We start from the raw sequence: 20,427 nt of genomic DNA, 5'->3' as shown, positions 1-20,427 counted from the left end.
ATACTGGGGACAGCATCCCCCTTCAGAATCAATTTGATCCGCCAGGGAGTCACCACCTGCCTCTTCTTTGAGGGAAACATCAACTTTATCCCTGGATCCAAAAGAGGAGGAGTGCTACACTCCGGTTCTGGCAGTACCACTGAAACCAACCAAATTACCATTGTCATTGCCAGATGAAGTGATGACCTCACTGCAGCATCCCTTTTCCCCCCTGGATAACTTCAGGCAATTCCAGGACCTTCTCCACACAGTCAGCAGAAAACTTCAGATACCACTTGAGGAGGTTCAGGACTCCTAACACAAGCTTTTGGATATCCTGCACACATCTGGACCTATGAGAATAGCCCTCCTGGTCAACGAGGTTATATTGGAGCTGGTTAGGACAGTGTGGCATACCCCTGCCACCTGTGCTCCTACCCTCAAAGGAGTGGAGAGACATTATTATGTGCTGGCTAAGGGTTCAGAATTCATGTTCTCTTACCCAGCCCCCAACTCGGTGGTTCAGGCCACTTCGGAAGAGTCCCAGCAACAACAACCCAGATCTACTTCCACAGACAAGGAGTGTAAATGCTTAGATCTACTGGGGAGAAAGGTTTTCTCATTCTCCAAACTTCAGTTCAGGATAGCTAATTATCAAGCGATTGGCTAAATATGATTTACTGACGTATGCCAAGTTGAAGAATTCTCCAACAGCCTCCCACAAGAGGATTGTATTTGTTTCCAAGCCCTGATAGAGGAAGGGAGTCAGTAGTCAGAACCACCTTCTAATCTGCAGTCAACATGGCCAATACTTCGTCTAGAGCTATGGTTACTGACATTGTGATACTCTATGCCTCAGGGTTTCCCAGGGAGGTCCAGAATACCATTGAGTCCCTACTCTGAAAGATTCTGGGGCTACTTTCGATCACTGGGTATGTACACATCTGCCCCTAAGAGGAAGTTCCAACACCAATCCACCTCATTGAGATATAGGACCCAACACTTCTACCATCAGAGACCCTATGAACCATTGCATAAAAAGCAGAGGACTTAAAAATCTCACTTCCATCCACCCTGGGCACTGGCTTCATCATCCCAATCCCAGCCCCTGATCCAATGGTATTTTTGATGCAAGCTCAAGAGTCGTGAATCACTGAGCCCAACACCTCTTGACCCTATACTCCATTTAGTTGTTGTCTAGTACTCTTTTTGACACCTGCAACACGATAACAATGGACAAGTGGGTGCTGAATGTCATCCACTGAGGCTACATGATTGAATTTGCAACACTGCCTCCCCCAATCACCCCCATCCCATCTTCTTTCAGGGGCCACTCTCACAACAGTATTCTCGATGCAGCGAGGAGCAATATCAGGATACAGGCTTTTCTTCAATCAACTTCCTCATACCCAAGAAGAAGGGCTGATGGAGACCAATCCTTGACCTCAGCCACTTCATTTGCAAACTAAAATTCTGCATGGTCACAGTGGCAGAAATAATTCCATCTTTAGAAAGAGGCATGTGGTTCCCAGCTCTCAATATGAAGGATGCTTACTTTCATATCAACATTCAACTCGCCCATAGACGATTTCTCAGATTTATGGTGGGCTTTGACCATTTCCAATACGGAGTACTACCCTTCGGGATAGCTACTGCCCCCAGAGTCTTTACCAGGGTATTTTCAGTGGTAGCAGAACACATCAGGCGTCATGGCCTCCCCATTTTCCTTCACTTTCACAACTGGCTCCTCATCACCAGACCTCACCAAGAAGCCTATATATTGACCTCTATGATGCTCTGCCTCCTTTCCTCACTGGGAGTCAGTGTAAACATCAAAAAATCTATTCTTACCCCTATGCAGTCTTTGGACTTCATAGGAGCAACCTTGACCTCTATCACTGCATAGGCGTACTTGCCCAAAGAAAGGTTCCAGATCAAATAGCTCCCATAACAAGCAACCCTCAGGTGACCATCAAGACATGTCTGTCCCTACTCAGCCACATGCCCTTGTGCATGTATGTCACTCCATTTGTAAGACTCCAGCTTCGCTGCCTTCAGATATGGCCACAGTTGGTTTACTCTCCAAGCCCTCATTCCATTAACCTGATGCTGACAATTCCCACCAAGGTACTGTCCTCTCTCCTATAGTGGACAAATCCTTATCATGTATGTGTGGAGGGTTCCTTTCTCCCTTCTTCGCTGGACAAGACCATCATTTTGGACATATCCCTACTAGGTTGGGGAGCCTATATGGGCAACTATGTGGCACAAGGAGTGTGGATATCTCGAGAGTCCAGAATGCACATCAATGTCTTCGAATTATGATGATGATGGAATGTGTGAGTCCTTTCTTCCAGTCATCCACTCTCACCACATCCTGATAATGTTATACTACACTACAGTGGTCTTCTACATCAATAAGCAAGGGGGAACAAGATTGGCCTCATTGTGTGCAGAATCAGTCCACCTCTGGAACTGGTGCATCACAAATCAAATCACCCTATCTATAATCTACATTCTGGGGATGCAGAGTGTTCTCACAGACTCCTTCAGCAGACGCTTCGCAATAGACCACAAGTGGGAATTTTATGATACAGTGCTACAAGACATTTTCATGTGATGGGGAACCTCAACTGGAGATCTATTCACTTCCCTGATCAAATGCACCACGTTATAGTTCCAGAGGAGTCCTAGGTTTCTGCCTTTCCTCCACTGCTTCTTCTGCCATGAGTGTTACACAAGATCCAGCAGGGCAAAGTCATCCTGATCTCCCCTTTCTGGTCCAGACAGTTCTGGTTCCCCACCCTTCTGTGCATGTTGTCTTGCCCACCAATTACTTCCCAATATGTCCCAATCTACTAACTCAGTGCAACGGCAGTATCAAAAACCCCAACCCATGACCGCTCCACCTCAGGGCATGGTATTTGGATAGGCATCATCCCTAGAAAATGCATGCTCCTCAGCCATGTGAAATACCCTCTTCAGTAGCAGAAAGGACTTGACTAGGGGACTGTTACCTAGCTCAATGGAAGCGCTTCTTGTCCTGCACACAACAAAGAGGTGTTCTACCAGAAGCTATGGATACTCCATCCTAGAATATATCCTATCTTTGAAGACATTGGGTTTATCCCTCAGTTCCCTGAGAGTTCACTTACTGGCGATCAGTGCATTCCATCCACCTACTGAGGGCTACTCTATTTTTGCACACCCGCTAACTAATTGATCCTGGAAAGGCCTGATAAGAGCTTTTCCTCCTCAAAAGATTACGTCCCCCTAGGATTTGAATCTTGTCCTTTCAGTAGTGACAAGGCCCCCCCTGAGTCTTTTGCTACTTGCTCCATGTCCCTTTTCTCCATGAATGTTGCCTTTCTGGTATCCATCACATGGGCAAGGAGGATCGGGGAACTCAGCGCAATGATGGCAGATCCCCCCCATGCACTATGTTCCATAAAGATAAAGTTTCTTTACACCTACACCCCAAATTTATCCCTAAAGTGGTTTTGGAATTTCACCATAATTGATCACTTACCTGTATTCTTCCTGAAACTGCATGTATCTGCAGAAGAACGCAGACTCCACTCCCTCAGCTTTCGATGAGCCTTGGCCTTTTACTCTCAGAGAACAAAACCCATCAGGAAGTCCCTGAGACTGTTGCTTGTAATGGAGAGGGTCAGTGGGCACACCATCTCCACCCAAGGAATTTCGAAATGGATATCTGACTACATCTACTCTTTCAGTTCTCCAACCAACCTCCCCCTACAGGGGTTTGAGCTCACTGCACTAGAGCTAAAGCAACAACCATAGTGTATCTTCACGTTATACTCCTCTTAGATATCTACAAAGCGGCGATGTGGAGTTCCATTCACACGTTTACAAGGAATTACACCCTGTTGCAGGATTTGTTGCTCAATCCTGCCATCCTAATCCTTGCACCCTCCTCCTACTTAGGTACTGCTTGTCAATCTCCCACAGTAGAAATACGGTAGGGACCATCACTTGCAGAAGAGGAATTTATTTACCTGTAACTGAAGGATCTTCGACATATGTGGTCTTTATCTGTATTCCACTACCTGCTTTTCTTCCTTTCTGCTTTGGATCATATCTGATTAGGGGTAGAGAAGGAACTGAAGAGGTGGTCACTGCACCCTGTCCTTTATCATCTTGGTTACAGACATGAGGAAAGCCAGGGAGCATGCGTGGAACAACAGACACTACTTTCAAATTATCCAACTCTGGACACATGGTACACATGCATAACCCACAGTGGAATACAGATAGGGGCCACACAACTTGAAGAACCTCCAGTAACAGGTTAGTATCTTCCTCTTCCCTTTCATCCCTTTTTGCAACCCATGTGCAGAAGCTGGGCACAATAAGAGTCCTTGCACTCCTGGAGAGGCAGATGCTCTGGTGTGCTAGGATCTGGTCAGCCCATAGGGACATGATTTGATATGCTGGGGCCTGGATGCTCTTCATAATATGTCAATAGGCAGTTTCATGCTATATGGGCAAAGAGAGGGTGAACAGATGCCTCTGACTTAGGGGCTTGTTTTGTCTCTAATATAATAATTACTACAGGTTGCTTAAAAGGTATCTTGTGTTCTTTGGTACTTTTGAATAATAGAGTACTACAAGCCACAGGACTGGAGAAACAAATTGATTTGGGTAGACCTTGGACTTTAGTTCTTTCTGTGCCACTAACAAATTGGGAATCTAGTTCCTCTGTTGATTGTGGCCACTCGCTGGTTGTGGTACTTCTTCACAGGTGATGGCAGCCCGTTCAATATCTGTCACTGTCTTGTGCCAATTCTTCCTGGTCTGCCTCACTTTCTCTTTCCTCCCTTCTTCCATGCAGTGTGCATGTCCCAACCATCTGAGCCTTCTTTCTTTGATGTTATTCTCTAACATGTCCTGCTCTGTCAGCTCTCTTACTCTCACATTTGTTATTTTGTGTTTCCATGAACTGTATATTATCCTCCTCAGCCATCTGTGATGTGCAGCCTCCAATCTCTTTTTGTTAGCCACTGTCATCAGCCAAGTCTTGGGTCCATACAGTAGCATGCTCAGTACAATAGCACATAATTTGACATTTAGTTTGGAGTGGAGATCTCTGTCTGACCAGATATTGTTCATTCTTCCAAAAATAGTGGTTACTTTTCCTAATCTTATATGAATATCTTTTTGCAGCCACTTCAAATCTCATCGGACTCCCCAGCAAGCAGAACTCTTCTACCTGTTTGATTTCTTTTCCATCCACAAACCCCTTTGCATCTATTGTCCACTTTCTTATCTTCATAATCTTGGGTTTCACATTTAATTCAGTCAAATTTTTGCTGCTTCCTGTTCGGCCTCTGATGTAAGGGCAATAATTCCATTCCACATCATACTTAGTAAAGCAATGTCGTAAGGAAAGTGCAGGTTGTCTAATTGTGTACAAAGTTTTGTTAGCTTCTCAATCAGACGCTGTCAACCACAGGAAATTTTCCCTGTTTGAGGCCTTTGATGGCTACTTTAATTTCATTGGCTGTTATTAGTTCCTCTTCTATTTCTAAATTAGGATTGGCATTTCTCTCAAATCTATGTGTGATCATTGGCTCTGGACAATTTAATATGAAAGGGAATTGTTTTTTCCATCATCTGGGTTGCTTTTCACGCATTTTGAGTCTGTTCATGAGAATCCCTGAGGGCCATCACCTGTGGTGGTCTGGTTCTTCCTGAGAGATCTTTCACTGTTCTATAAAGCTGCTTGACATCTCACCTTTGTGTTGCTGCTCTTCTGCCTTAGCTTATAGAATCATAGAAGACTTGAGTTGGAAGGGACCTCAGGAGGTCATCTAGTCCAACCCACTGCTCGAAGCAGGACTAACCTCAGCTAAATCATCCCAGCCAGGGCTTTGTCAAGCCGCAGCTTAAAAACCTCTAAAGATGGAGATTCCACCACCTCCCTAGGTAACCCATTCCAGTGCTTCACCACCCTCCTAGTGAAAAACATTTTCCTAATATACAGAGTAGACCTCCCCCACTACAACTTGAGGGACAAGCTTCTGCAGCCTTGTCCTGAACTGGGCATCTCTATCATGCCTGCATCTCTTCTTTATTTCTTTGCCTTTCTCTCTGTATCTTTCATTCACTTTTAAGAGCACTGTCTGTGTCTTGCACTGTTCCTTTTTGGCCTTCAGTGCTTTCTGTTCATCAGTTCTTGCCCATGTTCCATATGTAATCCATAGATCCTTCTTATGCTCTCTTTGGAGGCCCACTACTTCCTCTGCAGACTTGACTACTGTCTTTTTCCAGTTTGACCATCTGTCTTCCAGACTTTCATCAGCCTGGTCCTGTAAAACATTGGAACAGTTGTTATGTGCATAGCACTGGAATCTGATCTGTGTTTCTTTGTCCTTGAACTTTTCTATTGCTGTAACATTCTTTTTGTCCATCTTTGTGATCTTTTTGAATTTAAGTTGTAATATGGTCTCTAAAAGATACTGATCTGAGCCAACATTTGCTCCTCTGCTGACTCTGACATTGCTCAGAGAAGATGCCTATATCTTAGTTATACACACATGGTCTCTCTGGTTGACAGTTGCATTGTCTGGTGATCTCCATGTCAGCTTGTGAATCCTTTAGTGCTAGAAGAGATTGTCTCTTATCCTTAAGGTTGCTTATGCCACAGAGATTCATGAGCCATTTGTCATTATCAGTTCAGATGGCTTTTGCTGTTGTGCCTGTGACTCCTTCTCAGCCAGTAGAGTTATTGCCCATTTCTGCACTGAAGTTGCCTATCATCAACTTGATATTTTGGTTAGACACATCATCAAATACGTGCTGCACCTGCTTGCAGCATATACCCTTTTCACTGTGTTTATTTTCTCCTGTGTTTATTGGTGAATATACTTAGATTATTGTACACTTGACATGTCTTGTTTGCAGCCTGGCTATTGTTATTTTGTTGTTCATTGGCTGACAAGTCAGCAGGATCTTCATTGTGATGTTAGGCAGCATAATTCCTACACCTCTTTCGTTCCTTCTTCTTCCTAAGTATAAAATTGTAGCACCATCAAACACCATCTTGCTACTCCTTGCCCATCTCATTTCACTGGTGCCAAAAATGTTCAGATGGTATTTTTTCAATTTTCACGTAACCTGTATGAGCTTTTCTGTACTGTACAAAGTCTGTACATTCCAGATGACTACTCTTGTTACAGATTTGGTTGTAGGATTCAATGTCTTGAGATCTCAGCTTTCTTTTGGCTTTCATCTTTTGGCTTTGGTGTCATACCTGCACCTACTGTCCTAAAGTTTTGGTTTAATCGAACTGTTGTGGTAAGGTTTTACCTGAGTGGGTTGCAAACTCAACTGCAGAACCCTCCTCTGTTGTTTGGGCTTGGGAATGGCAATGTTACTAACTGTGGAAATGTTATTGGACAGAGAAGTTTGGTTTTTTTAAATCCTAGAGATGCAAAATATTTATGACAAAAGATTTTTTTAAAATTTCCTTAACATTTAGTTTCACATATTTGTTTCCCTCTGCATTTTATTTCCCTGCTCAAGGACAAAATAAGTAACAATAATATGTTTTTATTTATAGGCACCAATGCTCAAAGGCCTCTGGGAGTCTTGACAAAAAATAATTAAAAACATATTTTTTCACAAATAGGGAATTGTGCCCAAATAAAGTTGAGATCTGGAACAAAACAAGGCCTGTCATCTGACCCCAACAAGCTATACACAACCAAGTAATAAATAACATGCCCTCTTTCTTTCTACATCTGTACATGTTCATGAGCAGGGAGTGATGCCTTTTGTTCATATGCCCTTAAAAGGAAGGAAAAAAGGTGTGAGGCAATATAGCTGACTAAAGAGCCCTCGCTTTTCATGTGTAAGTTTCATCCGGCCTCAGTTCAGAGACCTCTATACAAAGAACATTCTCCCGGAACATGTTTGCCAGTCCTTTTGTAGCTGTCTTTAAGGCTCAGTGTCAGACCTTTCTATTTAAATGAACTCACTTTAGATTGTTTCACTTTCTCTTTTCCATATAATTGCTTTTTTTTGTTATTTTTACATTTGCCCTTTTTTTGGGGTTGGCAGAGAGGCTGTCTCTCTGTGCCATTTTGCCTTGCTCTGTTTTTCATTGTTATTGCTTTAATGTTGATATAGCATCCAATACTTGGTGTTGGTACTGTAAAAATAAAGGGAAGAGGGCAATAAACTAATGGGATGCAAGATGGGGGAGAAGTAGGGGCAGGTACTTTTTATTTCCCTTTACGAATTCAAACTTTTAAACCCTGATCCTGCAATGTCACCTGCTGCCCTCTGAGGTCCCTACTAGTGTATCAGATTGCAGGATCTGGTCTTTAATCAGGAACCCTCCTATTCTCCTGGATGAATAACAAACTCTTCAGGTCACGTGGGTTGAAAACTTGGTGCAGCAGTCCAAGCTCTCCTGCATATCAGATTGTGTCAACTGTTGTCAGTTAGTCTAGTCTCTAATAGGATTCTTGAAAACGCTGTAGAAATGTTGAACTGCTGATTTGAAAACATATAATGAAGACAAAGCTCTCCCAAGCTCCTTGTTCAGTGTAAACAGGGTTCACACATGGATGGGGAAAAGGGTATGCTTTACTGGGGGGGCGTGGCGCAGGCTGAAACCCCCATTACCATGAGGAAAAAATTGAGGCTAAATTGTATATCATACCTGAGGATATTTATAGGAATTTATTTCCCTGTATCTATTGTCTAGATCTTGTGAGATTTGCTGGAGCCAATCAGAAGCAGTGTTAGAACAGTCTCAAGCAACATTCTGAACAGAGAGTTGCTGGACCTGCTGGCCCAGCCCAGGCCCTTCTCTAGAATAGAGTGTGTGTGCTTGTGCAGTTAAACTAGGACTTGTAGTTTGAGACTGAGAGACAGAGATTTGTGCTCTTCTCTATGACATGGTCTATCAGATCAAGAACTACCAATCCCAGAGTTCCTTGTGCATAGGCAAGAGGAAAGGACAGCTGGTGGGAGGGGCAAAGCAAAGCACCATAAGACAGTGGGAGCCAGTGCTGCTGCTTCTTCTGGTAGGATTTGCAGGCCCAAAATATATGTGAGTATGTGTCTGATTCACTCACATTCACACCCCCCCCATACTGCGATGCCTGGTGGTGGCTATAAATACAAATCAGGCAGCCAGAAACGTAAGGAGGTAAAAGACAGGGAACTAAAAGAAGCTAAAGGACACCAATCTATCCTCCAGTTTTTCAAATCAGACAAGGCCTTTCTGCAGTCAGGCAATATACTAATTAGGGAAGCAGATGAACAAAGTCAAGGTGAAAATGATTTCAACATAGAGACTGTGTCTGTGGCACTGTCAATTGATAACAAAGAAAAGCTGCCAGAACATGCATCATGTGACTCCAATCAAATGCTTGAAGGTAGCCAGGTAGTATCACCATTCGCACCACCACATTCAGAAGGTTTACAAGAAGCAGGAGAGAGTAGTGCTACACTATCTGATTCTTGTCTTTTCAAACATCCAGGCTTGTGGCCTGAAAACATAACAGATACTATCAGTCAAAAAATTGTTCTATCTGGTGTCCTGACTTTTGAAGAAATGCAGAAGCTAGCAAAGTCAATGCCAAAAAGATGTTGATGGGCATAATTTTCCCGGATTTCTTCACAGATGTAAGACTTCCAATAAGAGAGAAAAGATACCAAGAGACTGGCTTGTTTGGAGTGCTACCAACCAAGCACTGTAGTGTTTTCCATGTCGGCTGTTTCCTGAAGGGAGGCTTAAACCGTGCAGTATGCTGGCAAAAAATGAAGAGAATTCACCAATTGTGAAAAAGTGGCATAAACTATATACTAAACTTTCTGAACATGAAAATAGCATAGAACATAAAGCTTACTACTGCCAGTGGAAGCAATTACAGCAGACACTGTCAAGTGTACATGGAGTGGACAGAGAGATTCAAAAACAAATATTAACAGAAGCTACAAGATGGAAAGAAATATTGGAAAGATTGTTGTGTTTTACCTTATTTCTTGATTCATGAGGGAGGTTCAGCATTCCAAGGAGAGAATAATCTGATAGATGACCCACACAATGGTAACTTTCTTGGAACTCTTGAGACTATAGCTTTGGGGGGGGCTAATTCATGATTTTGCAATGAAGAAGGCCAGAAAAATAAAGCTTTAAAGTTAATCGGCCTAATTATAGAATGTTTGCAGTCACATTGGTCCATTAGAATAAAAACATCAAGACATTGACAGGATATAATAACTTTATAATGACCAAAAAGTTACAAAATAGTCAGCACACTTGTAGGACTCTCAAGCTGGGTGTTATGTTAAACAAAAATAGCAAAGGAGGAGGGGGGGGGCATTTTTCAGAAATGTAGAATATGTAACAGTAATTTCAGAATTCAAACATTTTTCATGGTTTATGAGATTGTATGTATGGGATGAGGGATTGTGGTATGTGTGTGGTAGGGGGGGCCCCGTGTTACAAGTTTCTACTGTGCCCGAAAAAATTATGCTTGGGCCCTCTGTCCTCCCATGATTCAACGTGCTCCCTCCCCCTCCTGCCTTGTCCCAAACAAACTGCAAATGCTTTTTTGCACCGTTTTTCTATGCCGCGCGCAGGCCCTGGCTGGAGAGACATGGAGCCTGCTCAACTCTGTACTACCATTGTGAGCATCACCAATACCTCCCGCCTTATCCTGCAGTATTTCCAAAGATGAGAGAGGAGCTGCAGCATGGAAAATAGTGATGTTACTGAGACTGTCCTGCTTCAAGCAATAGAGCGGAACAATTCCTGTTTGCTGCAGATGTGACGCATCATCTTCAGTCCATGGAGTGCCAGCTCTGGTCCCGGGAAACAAGCACAGATTAGTAGAATCGCATCATTATGAAGGTGTGGGATGATGAGCAGTGGCTGCAGAACTTTCATATGCGAAAGGCCACTTTCTTTGAACTTTGTTCGGAGCTGTCCCCAGCCCTGAAGTGTGTGAATACTCATTGAGACCAGTTCTGACAGTGGAGAAGCAAGTGGCCATCGCTCTGTGGAAGCTGGCAACCCCGGATTGCTACCGATCTGTTGGGAATCAATTCGGAGTCGGTAAATCCAGTGCTGGAGCTGCTGTGATGCAAGTGTGCAGGGTCATCAATAGGCTTCTGCTAAGAAGAGTTGTGACTTTGGGAAATGTGCAGGACATAGTGGATGGGTTTGCTGCAATGGGGTTCCCAGACTGTGGGGTGGCAATAGATGGCATGCATAGCCCTATCTTAGCACCAGACCACCTTGCCACAGAGTACATAAACTGGAAGGGATACTTCTGAATAGTGTTGCAGGCCTTTGCGGATCACAGGGGATGTTTCACTGACATCAAAGTGGGGTGGTCTGGAAAGTTACATGTTGTGTGCATCTTTAGGAACTCAGGTCTGTGCAAGAAGATGCAGGCGGGCACTTTCTTCCCTGACTAAAAAAATAAACATTGGGGATGTGGAAATGCCAATAGTGATCCTGGGGGATCCTGCCTACCCCTTGCTCCCTTGGCTAATGAAGCCCTACACTGGGCACCTGGACAGCGAGAAGGAGCGTTTCAATAACAGGCTCAGCAAGTGCACAATGGTGGTGGAATGTGCATTTGGCCATTTAAAAGCCAGATGGAGATGTCTGCTTACTAGGCTTGACATCAGTGAAAAGAACATCTTATTAGTTATTTCTGTATGATGTGCGCTCCATAATTTGTGTACAACGAAGGGGGAAAAGTTCCCCCAGAATTGGGCCATGGAGGCTGATAGGCTGGCTGCAAATTTTGAGCAGCCAGATTCCAGCGCTACATTCAGAGCCAACCACAGAGCGCTTTGACTTTGGGAAACATTGAAAAACTGGTTTTGCAATGAACTGCAGTACTGTATGTCAGTGCTGTGCCTTTATTTCCCATCCCCCACCCTTGCTCCAGCTGCCCCCTCCCCTTCTCTCCCCACTCAAGCTATGAATGAATACAGACAGATGTTTTTTAATGCTACAAAGTTTTATTTGTGACTCGTTTTAATGGGAGGAAAGGAGGATAACTTAACATTGTAAAGTGTCACCATGCAAGCAACTGTGGTTGCGTGCAATTCTTAAAGGGGCCATTGCGTCCTTCTGCTCGCCTCCAACGGTGTGAAGTGCAGCACGTACTGCACCCTACTCAGTGTACTCCTAGACCACTTGGGGGTGGGGGCTGATAACAAAGCAGTAGGTAGCAGTGTTTTGGAGGGGCTGCAGAGGAAGTCTGTCCTGCCACTTCTCTTCCGAGAGCTCTACCAGATGCCTCAGCATGTCAGACTAATCCCTAGATCTTCTGTGTTCCATGTCCATGTCTAGTTTTTCAGACAAGGACATCCTCTAGGCTCTGAGCTCTGTGTCAGCAGCCACGGAGGCATTCATTATTTCACTGAACATGTCATTCTGCGTTTTTTCCCCCCACTTCCTAATCTGGGAACGTTTTTCAGCTGGAGTTTGGCAAGGGGGGCTGAAGGCCAAGGTGCCTACCATAAGATAAGCAAAGCACAAAGTTGCCATTGTTCGCTGACCCAAAGTAGTAAAGGAAATGTTACAATGTAAAAAGTTCTCTCCTTCATGTTCACAAGGCTAAGCCAGACCTGCATTCCATTCTGTGCATCTTGAAAGGGTTCGACTGGCGTTACAGACATGGTAAGCAAACGGACCTTGCATCTGTTATAGAAAGGCTTCATTAGCACTAAAATCCACAATCCACACTTGAGCAAGGAGAGGGATCACCAGGCTCTGCTGTAACATACCAAAGACTGGTTTGGGAGGAGGTGGTCAGAACAGATTAGAGTACACTGCGGGTGAATTGTAGCAGCAGAAAACATAGGGCAACCAGTATCCCAACCCATAATGCCCATTGCAACAGTACTAGGACTAGAAGTAGTCTTGGGGAGGTGCCATCTTCCCTAGGTGACCATGTGTCAGTCTCCTGAGGGTAACACAGGTGAAAAGGGAAGATTTGCTGCAAGCATCGGGGTACAGGCCTGGCCCTCATGCTGCTATGCTGTCTTCCATGATGATGCCTGCTCATTTAATAGCAGAGTGGCGGGAAAAAGTATCCTACTCTGGCGGAAGAAATAAGGCTGCCCTCCCCAGAAACCTTCTGCAAAGGTTTACAGATTACTTTCATGAAAGTTTCCTTGAGATATCCACAGAGGATTCTCAAAGCATACCTCTGCACATAAATAGGAATAACTCTCCACTGAAGTTTTTCACCTCACAGTAAGACCCTCCCCTCAAAAACACAAACTCCTTTTAAGAAGCTGGACTGGGGACAGAACCACAAAAAAAAAAAACAAAAAAAACCCCTGCCCCACACACACACCAGATGCGCCTTCTCGATCAGTCCCGCTGTCTTGTGTGGCTGGACTGCTCTGGGGTAACAAACAAGTCCTGGCTTCCAGGGAGAATGGATACCCTGCTGTCCTGCACCTTGCTCTCCTCATCATCCACAGAGTCCTCCTCATTCGTCCTCGACTGGGATTCTTTGGAGGTATCGATGCTGTGTGGTGGCACGCTGGTGAGGTCACCACTGAGAATTGCATGCAGTTCCTCGTAAAAGCTGCATGTTTTGGGCGAGGAGCCAGAATGGCTGTTAGCTTCCCTCATTTTCTGATAAGCCTACTTCAACTCTGGAATCTTAACGTGGCACTGCTGCGCGCCCCTGTTGTGCCCCTTCTCCAGCATGCCATGAGATATCTCCTCGTATATATCTAAATTTCTTTTGCTGTCTTGGAGCTGAGCCAGAACAGACTCTTCATCCCACAGACTGATGAGATCCAAGACATCTAGTTGACTCCAAGCTGGAGTACGTTTGAGCCATGCAGTCGCCATGAGCTGTTCAGCTACAAAGCTCTCTCCACACTGTCTAAACCGGAAATGGACAATCAAAATGTCCCGGGGTTTGAGGGGAGGACTACTTCCTGTTTATATGGTCACATTACAGCAGAGCATGAATGTTCAGAGTGGTCACAATGGGGCATTATGGGATACCTGCCACAGGCCAATGGCGTTGATTTACATTGTGCTCTGCCTCCACTGAGGCAATTTTGACCCTGGGAATTCAAATTCATCACTACACCACTTGCAGATGTGGGTTTATTAGGTCGACTTGTACCACACTTTAAATCGACGGAATTTACGTGCCAGTGGAGATGCATACTGTAGGGGGCGACGTAAGCAGCCAGTGTAAACCAGGCCTAAGATTTAGTGCAACTTTGTCATTTTCTTTGCAGCCACCCAGTCTGGTGCTTTCTCACCACAATACAGTTTCCTGTTTTTAAGTGACTATCAGCTCCTTCCAAAATCTGTTTTAATTGGTTTCTTACTTATCTCTGGCTCGGCCTGGACTCCATGTTTCTACCAAGAATCTTCTGTGCGTCTCTTCTCCATTACAGTATTCCTCCTCATTTCCTGCTTCCCTGGATGAGGCAGAGACACTTAAAATAGTATTTTCTTAGAGCAGGGAGGCTAGGAGCAATTTCCATGGGTGTTGCGTACTTTGAGGAAGTCAGTTACATTAAAAATGTGTTTAAACAACACAGTAAACACATCTTGTTACTTAGAGTAGACAAAGGCAGCCATGTTTAAAAATGTATTAGCTAGTTGTGGTTAATCCTAAAGGTAATCCCACCCCAGTCCCTTTTTGGCATGGTTTTGGGAAGGAAGCGAAAATGCCTTTAACAGTCTGATAAGTTGATGTGAATGGGGGAATGTGGAGACTATCTTGGTCACTCAGTACAACTATTCCTTCTTGGTAGTAATGATGGTAAAGACAAAATGAAAATAGATGTCCCGAAATGACTCTCTAGTAGATTTATTTCTATGAAGGGAGTTTTTTTCCAAGAAGGATCATCAGGATGTCATATAAAGTTTATCTTGAAAAATATAAATTGTGACATCTAATACAATGAAGAACCGTGACTTAACTTGACTGCAGCTCTGTCATTCTACTTTAAAAAAAAAAAAAAAAAGCGAGCCCTATTTCAAGGACTGTGCAGGGGGAAAATTAATTTTGTGGAAACATTTCAGCTTAAATAGGAATATATTCCACTGTAATTCATGTTTTGATCAAACCCAGCAGATGTCTTCATTAAGGAAAAATGTCTCGATGATGTATTCCCTCCAGAAAAGTATTTTATGAAGATTAAATCTGTGGGAACAATGGATTTCTTTTTTAAAAAAAAATGTATAGGTGAAGCCTAGTTTAATAAAAAGTACATACAATATAAAGTATTAAGTCACTTATGTGTACTATATCACAACTTTAAAAATGTATTCATTAAACTATACAGTACCAATGGCAAAATATATTATCCTGTCACTGTTGGCAGAATGAATAGAAATCTTGTAATTAGTCAGTTTTAACCTCTGCACTACAGTCACCAAAACATATACATAGTAATTACAATGATTTTTGATACAGTGCTATAATAGTTGAGATATAGAATATATAGTTAGTATTCTAATGCACTGAAAGGGTGTAAACACCAGAGGGAGATGAGTTGCAAAGGAAAATGTAGGCTGAATATCAGAAATGTGCCCCTTATACATTGAACAGTCTCCAAAGGAAAATAGCAGTCCCATCATTAGAAATATATAAAATAGACTGAAAAACTTCTCAAAAATATAATGACTAAACAAATTCTCTATTGGCTGGGAAGTGAAAGGATTGAACAAACTGACCCACACTGATAGGTCTTTCTATACCGATCCTGGGAAAAGATTCACAACCAAGGATCTCTTGGCTGTCTTTGCAGGATCAGGGCCTTAACAGCTATGAAGGAATTTAGTGCCCAATATGAACAAAAATGTTCTGTAATTAACTGAAGCAACAGTCACTTACTGTAACTGTGATTCTTTGAGATGTGATGCAGGTTTGTATTCCACTTAGGTGAATGCGTGCTCTGGGCACCAGAGCCAGAGAATTTGCCTAGCAGACCAGCAGAGGGGTGGCGCTAGACTAGACTCTGACTAGACTGGCAGTGGGTTGTAGAATATACATCTGCACCACATCTTGAAGAACCATAGTTACGGTCAGTAACCGTTTCTTCTTCTTCAAGTAGATGCAGCCATATATTCCATGTAGGTAACAAACAAGCAGGAGGCTGGGCTGAGAGTCTACCTAAACAAAGATTGCAGGACCAGCCTACCAATGTGATGTGATAACAGCATAATAGTTCATAAATGTATGTATGGACGACCATGTAGCAGCCCTGCTAATATCCAATATTGAGACGTCACTGAGGAACGCTTATTGACATTGCTTGTAGCCTCATAGAATGAGCTCACACCTGCTGAGGAAGCATAGCTGAAGCCATTTCATATGCAATCTTCATACAGGATGTTATCCATTGAGAGAGAGTCTGCAAGGAGACCGCTTGCCACTTCATATGATCTCCAAATGACACAAACAGGTGAGGCGAGGCGAGGCGAAGCAAAGCACAAAATGGTTTAGTCCTGTCTAGACAGAAGGCTAGACATCGCCTGACATGTAAGGTACTGAGACACTGCTCTTCTGGAGATGAATGCAGCTTAGGAAACACAGATAAATATATCACCTGTTTCAAATGAAACTGAGAAATCACTTTAGACAAATATTTTGGGTGTAGTCGTAAAGTCACTTTGTCCTCAGAGAATTGAGTATAAGGAGGCTCTTCCATCAGAATCTGCACACACAGACTCTCCTTGCAGATGTTATCACTACCAGGAATGCAGTTATCTGACACAAAAGCGGAAAGGGACAAGTTGGCAGGGGCTCAAATGGAGCTGCTAGGACCATGTTAAATTCCCAGAGGAACTGGATCTTGGACCAGAGGATGGAGACAAAGAAGACCTTTTAAGAATCTTGCTATCATGACATTGGAAAAGACTGATCTTCCCTGAATGGTGGGGATGAAATACTGATATCGCTGCCAGATGCACTCAATGAACTAAGCGCAAGTCTCAATGACTGAAAATGCAAGTACCCCAAGATGCCCTGTATCAGCTGAATTCCATGGGCCAATGTCCACATCGAAAACTGCTTCCATTTTGCTGAATAGGCATTCTGGTAGAGGACTTTCTACTTTGAACCTGTTGAACAGCCATTGAACACTGCTCTTGCTCTTCATTTAGCCATGAAGCAGCCACACTGTGAGATGCTGAGAGCGGGAGGCAAGGTGTGACCGTGATTTTGTGTGAATACATCAGGTTGGAGAGAAAGGAGTATGAGATGCTGAACTGACAGCAAAAGAAGGTCAGAGAACCAGCATTGCATTAGCCAGGCGAGGGCCATGAGAATCCACCTTCAACTTGAAGATGATATGTGGAATGATCGGGATTGGGGGAAAAGCATATGGGGCAGCCAACTACCAGTTGAGATGGAAAGCATGGCACAGGAAGCCTGGATTGAGGCCCCTCAGGAGCAGAACATATGACATTTCCTGTTGTCCCTCATGGCAAAGAGGTTCATTGTTGGAATGCCCCATGCTGTGAAGATGACCTGGAGGATACTTGTCTTCAGAGACCACTCATGGTTCAGGAAAGAATTCCCACTGAGATAGTCCATAAGATGATTCTGGATCCCAGACAAGTAGTTGGTTATCAGAGTGATACTCTCCTCAATGTAGAACTGCCACAAGCTGATTGCCTCTTGATAGAACACTCTGGAGCATGCTCCGCCTTGCCTATTCACATAATACATTGCAGTGGAATTGTTGGTAAGTACGTGAATCACTGAGCAAGTGAAGTGTAATGTCAATGTGGGAAAGTACTTCCTGTCTGAACATGTCCCCAGTAACCAGTTATCTATATAGGGAAAGATGTAGATTTCTTTTTTCCTGAGGTATGCTATCACCGTGACCATGCATTTGGTAGAAACCTAAGGATCAGGAGAGACACCAAAGGGAAGCTCTGTATACTGAAAATGGCACTCCACGACAACAAACCAAAGGAATTTTCTGTGGCTTGGCAAAATCATCACATGAAAATAGGTGGCCTGAAGGTCCAGAGCAGCAAACCAGTTGTTCTAAGACAACATCGGGAGGATAGTCAATAGAGTGACCATTCAGAACCTCATGTGTCTGATATATTTGTTGAGGTCGAGACATGAAGGTAAAGAATGGGTCTTTCTTTTCCCTTGGATTTGGGCACCAGAATGTACCAGGAATAGAAGCCCAGACCCTGGTGTTCTGCAGAACTTTCTCCATCGCTCTCAAAGCCAGTAAAGAGTGGACCTGCTCAAGGAGCAGTGTCTCATGAGAGGAGTCCCTTAAAAGTCCTCAAAAGAGTGCAGAGTCTCATCCATCTCATCTGAAAAAAAAGGACTCAGTCATTAAAGGGGAAATCCTCTATGGCCTGTTGTACACTGGAAGCAATGCCCAAATTCTGTAGCCAGGACTTCCTTCTCATGGTCACTGCCAAGACTATCACTGTAGACGAAGGATCCGCAATGTCCATCACAGACAGCAACAAAGTCTTAGCCACTAGTCCTTCAGTAATAAATGCCCCAAAATTCCTCTCAAGGCTTCAGGCAACTGGTCCACAAACTTAGATACAGCCGTCCAGTTCACAAAGTTGTATTTAGACAGCAATGCCTGCTGCTTAGCAATGTGCATCTGTAAGGAAGAGGAGGCATAAATCATCCTACCCAGCAAGTCCATCTATTTAGAGTTCATATTCTTGGGAGTGGACTTAAATCTGGCCTGCTGGTTTCTATTCACTGCAGTTAGAATCAGAGAGTTTAGGGGCGGATGTGAGTAAAAGCCCTCAAATCCTGCATCAGCACGAAGTAGCGCTTCTCCATGCACTTCACGGTGGGCAGTACTGAAGCCGGCGTGCTCTAGAAAACCTTAGCAGGCTCTAGGAGTGCATCATTAAAAGGGAGGGTGACTCTCCCAGCGGCAGATGGCTGCAGGATATCCAACAACTTAGGGGTTTTCTCCTGCAGAAACTCCAGTTGAATACCCAGGAAGCAGCCACATAACACAAGATAACTCCTTAAAATCCCCTGATCTGACAGAGAGGAAAAGCCAGGTACCGCAGAATCATCCAGGGATGAAGACAAAGCATTTAACTGTGCCAAAGCCAGATACTACTCCAGGACTAGTGGACCTGGACAGAATGACTGTAGAGGTTCCATGAAGGTAAGACTCACTGGTGAATATTGCCACGATAACATCAGCAATGCTCACAGCACGGCTGCTGAAAAAGTTCTCAGTGCCAAGGAGGTGACTTGTGCTGAGCCCAGCACAGACCCCACTTCCCCTAAGTGTGGAAGGGAAACATGGGTTCAGTGCCAAAAGACCCAGAGGTTCAGTAGCCTGCCTAGCCAATGGGGCTATAAACAATGCAGCCCTGGCAAAGTCCTGGATCAAGGGAGAGGTCAGGACAGAAAGGCAGAGGAGGTCTGTTTCCACCTGATATGCCGCTGGCATGGAAACTTCTGGTGCTAGACTTAACAGATGCTCTGGGGCGAGAACTGGAGTCAATGGTACAGGATCTCTGACCTCTCTGTATGGTACTGGAGAGCAGCTCTGCTCCATTCTGCACACCATCATTCACACTTTGCCAGTGTGCACTCCTTCTGGAGGAGACAGATGAGTCCTCATGCAACCTGGAGTGGCCACAATCAGTCTTGTGTGAGCTCTTCCTCAACACACTCAATGGGGAATGACTCCTCCGTCTCTTTGGTGAGGTGCAAGCTCCAGGACTTGAAGCAGCAGTGTTCTCAGAACTTGAGGGTGACCTTCTATCCAAAATAGGCTTTGTTGCCAAAGTAGGCCACATGGACTGTTCAATTAGGTGCTTCTTTAGGTGAAGATCCCTTACCACGTGAGTCCATTTGGTGAACAATTTTCAAATTGAACACCGCTCCTTGACGTGGGCTTCTCCTATGCACAACAAGCACCATGTGTGAGAATCGTTGTGGATCATTCCTCCACACAATGGACAGTGTTCCTGGTGAGGGCATCACTAGGAAACACTTAAACAAATGCTAATTAACAGTAACTGTAACTAACACAATGCTAAGGGTGTGACCGGGTGCCTGGATGGGCCACATTGAGAATGCCACACTCCAGGCAGACTGCGAGAAATAGGGCAGACAATCCCCATAACTCATAGTTTATTCTATAATTAGATTCACCAAGCCAATAACAAAAGGGTTCTGTACTACCACACTGGTTAACAAGAAGCCATATACATTCCCCTTTAGGCATTTCAGCCCTTGGCTCCCATCTAGACAACTAAGGCTAATATAGTAAGAGGCTACTAAAACCTGATTCACCTGATTCACCATATTTAAGTTTCATTAATTCCAAAGGACACTTATCCCCAGCTCAATATGAATCTCAGATCTTACCCAAATATCACATTGTCAGCCAATACTTAATAACTAAATTTAAGATTTATTAAGAAAAGGAAAAAGA

At 43.9% G+C, this 20,427-nt stretch overlaps 1 protein-coding gene across 4 annotated transcripts in view; it reads left to right on the top strand.

Annotated features, from left to right (window-relative positions):
* STK3 (serine/threonine kinase 3) overlaps nucleotides 1–20,427 on the top strand; it is a 269,719-nt gene that overhangs the window by 155,009 nt on the left and 94,283 nt on the right. Inside the window, exon 10 of one of the 4 annotated variants that reach the window (XM_067537099.1) lies at nucleotides 15,099–15,229. The exons of the other annotated variants lie outside the window; for them this stretch is intronic. Coding sequence (XP_067393200.1) covers nucleotides 15,099–15,223 — 125 coding nt within the window. The 3' untranslated portion in view covers nucleotides 15,224–15,229. Of the gene's footprint in view, nucleotides 1–15,098; nucleotides 15,230–20,427 lie in introns of those variants that run through there. 4 annotated transcript variants of the gene reach the window in all.

The sequence above is a fragment of the Emydura macquarii genome, unplaced genomic scaffold (assembly GCF_026122565.2).
Source record: "Emydura macquarii macquarii isolate MOO-44397 ecotype Brisbane River unplaced genomic scaffold, CSIRO-AGI_Emac_v2 contig_383, whole genome shotgun sequence".
Taxonomy (NCBI): domain Eukaryota; kingdom Metazoa; phylum Chordata; order Testudines; family Chelidae; genus Emydura; species Emydura macquarii.
The sequence above is the reverse complement of the archived record's forward strand: the minus strand, read 5'-3'. Positions and strand labels throughout refer to the sequence as shown.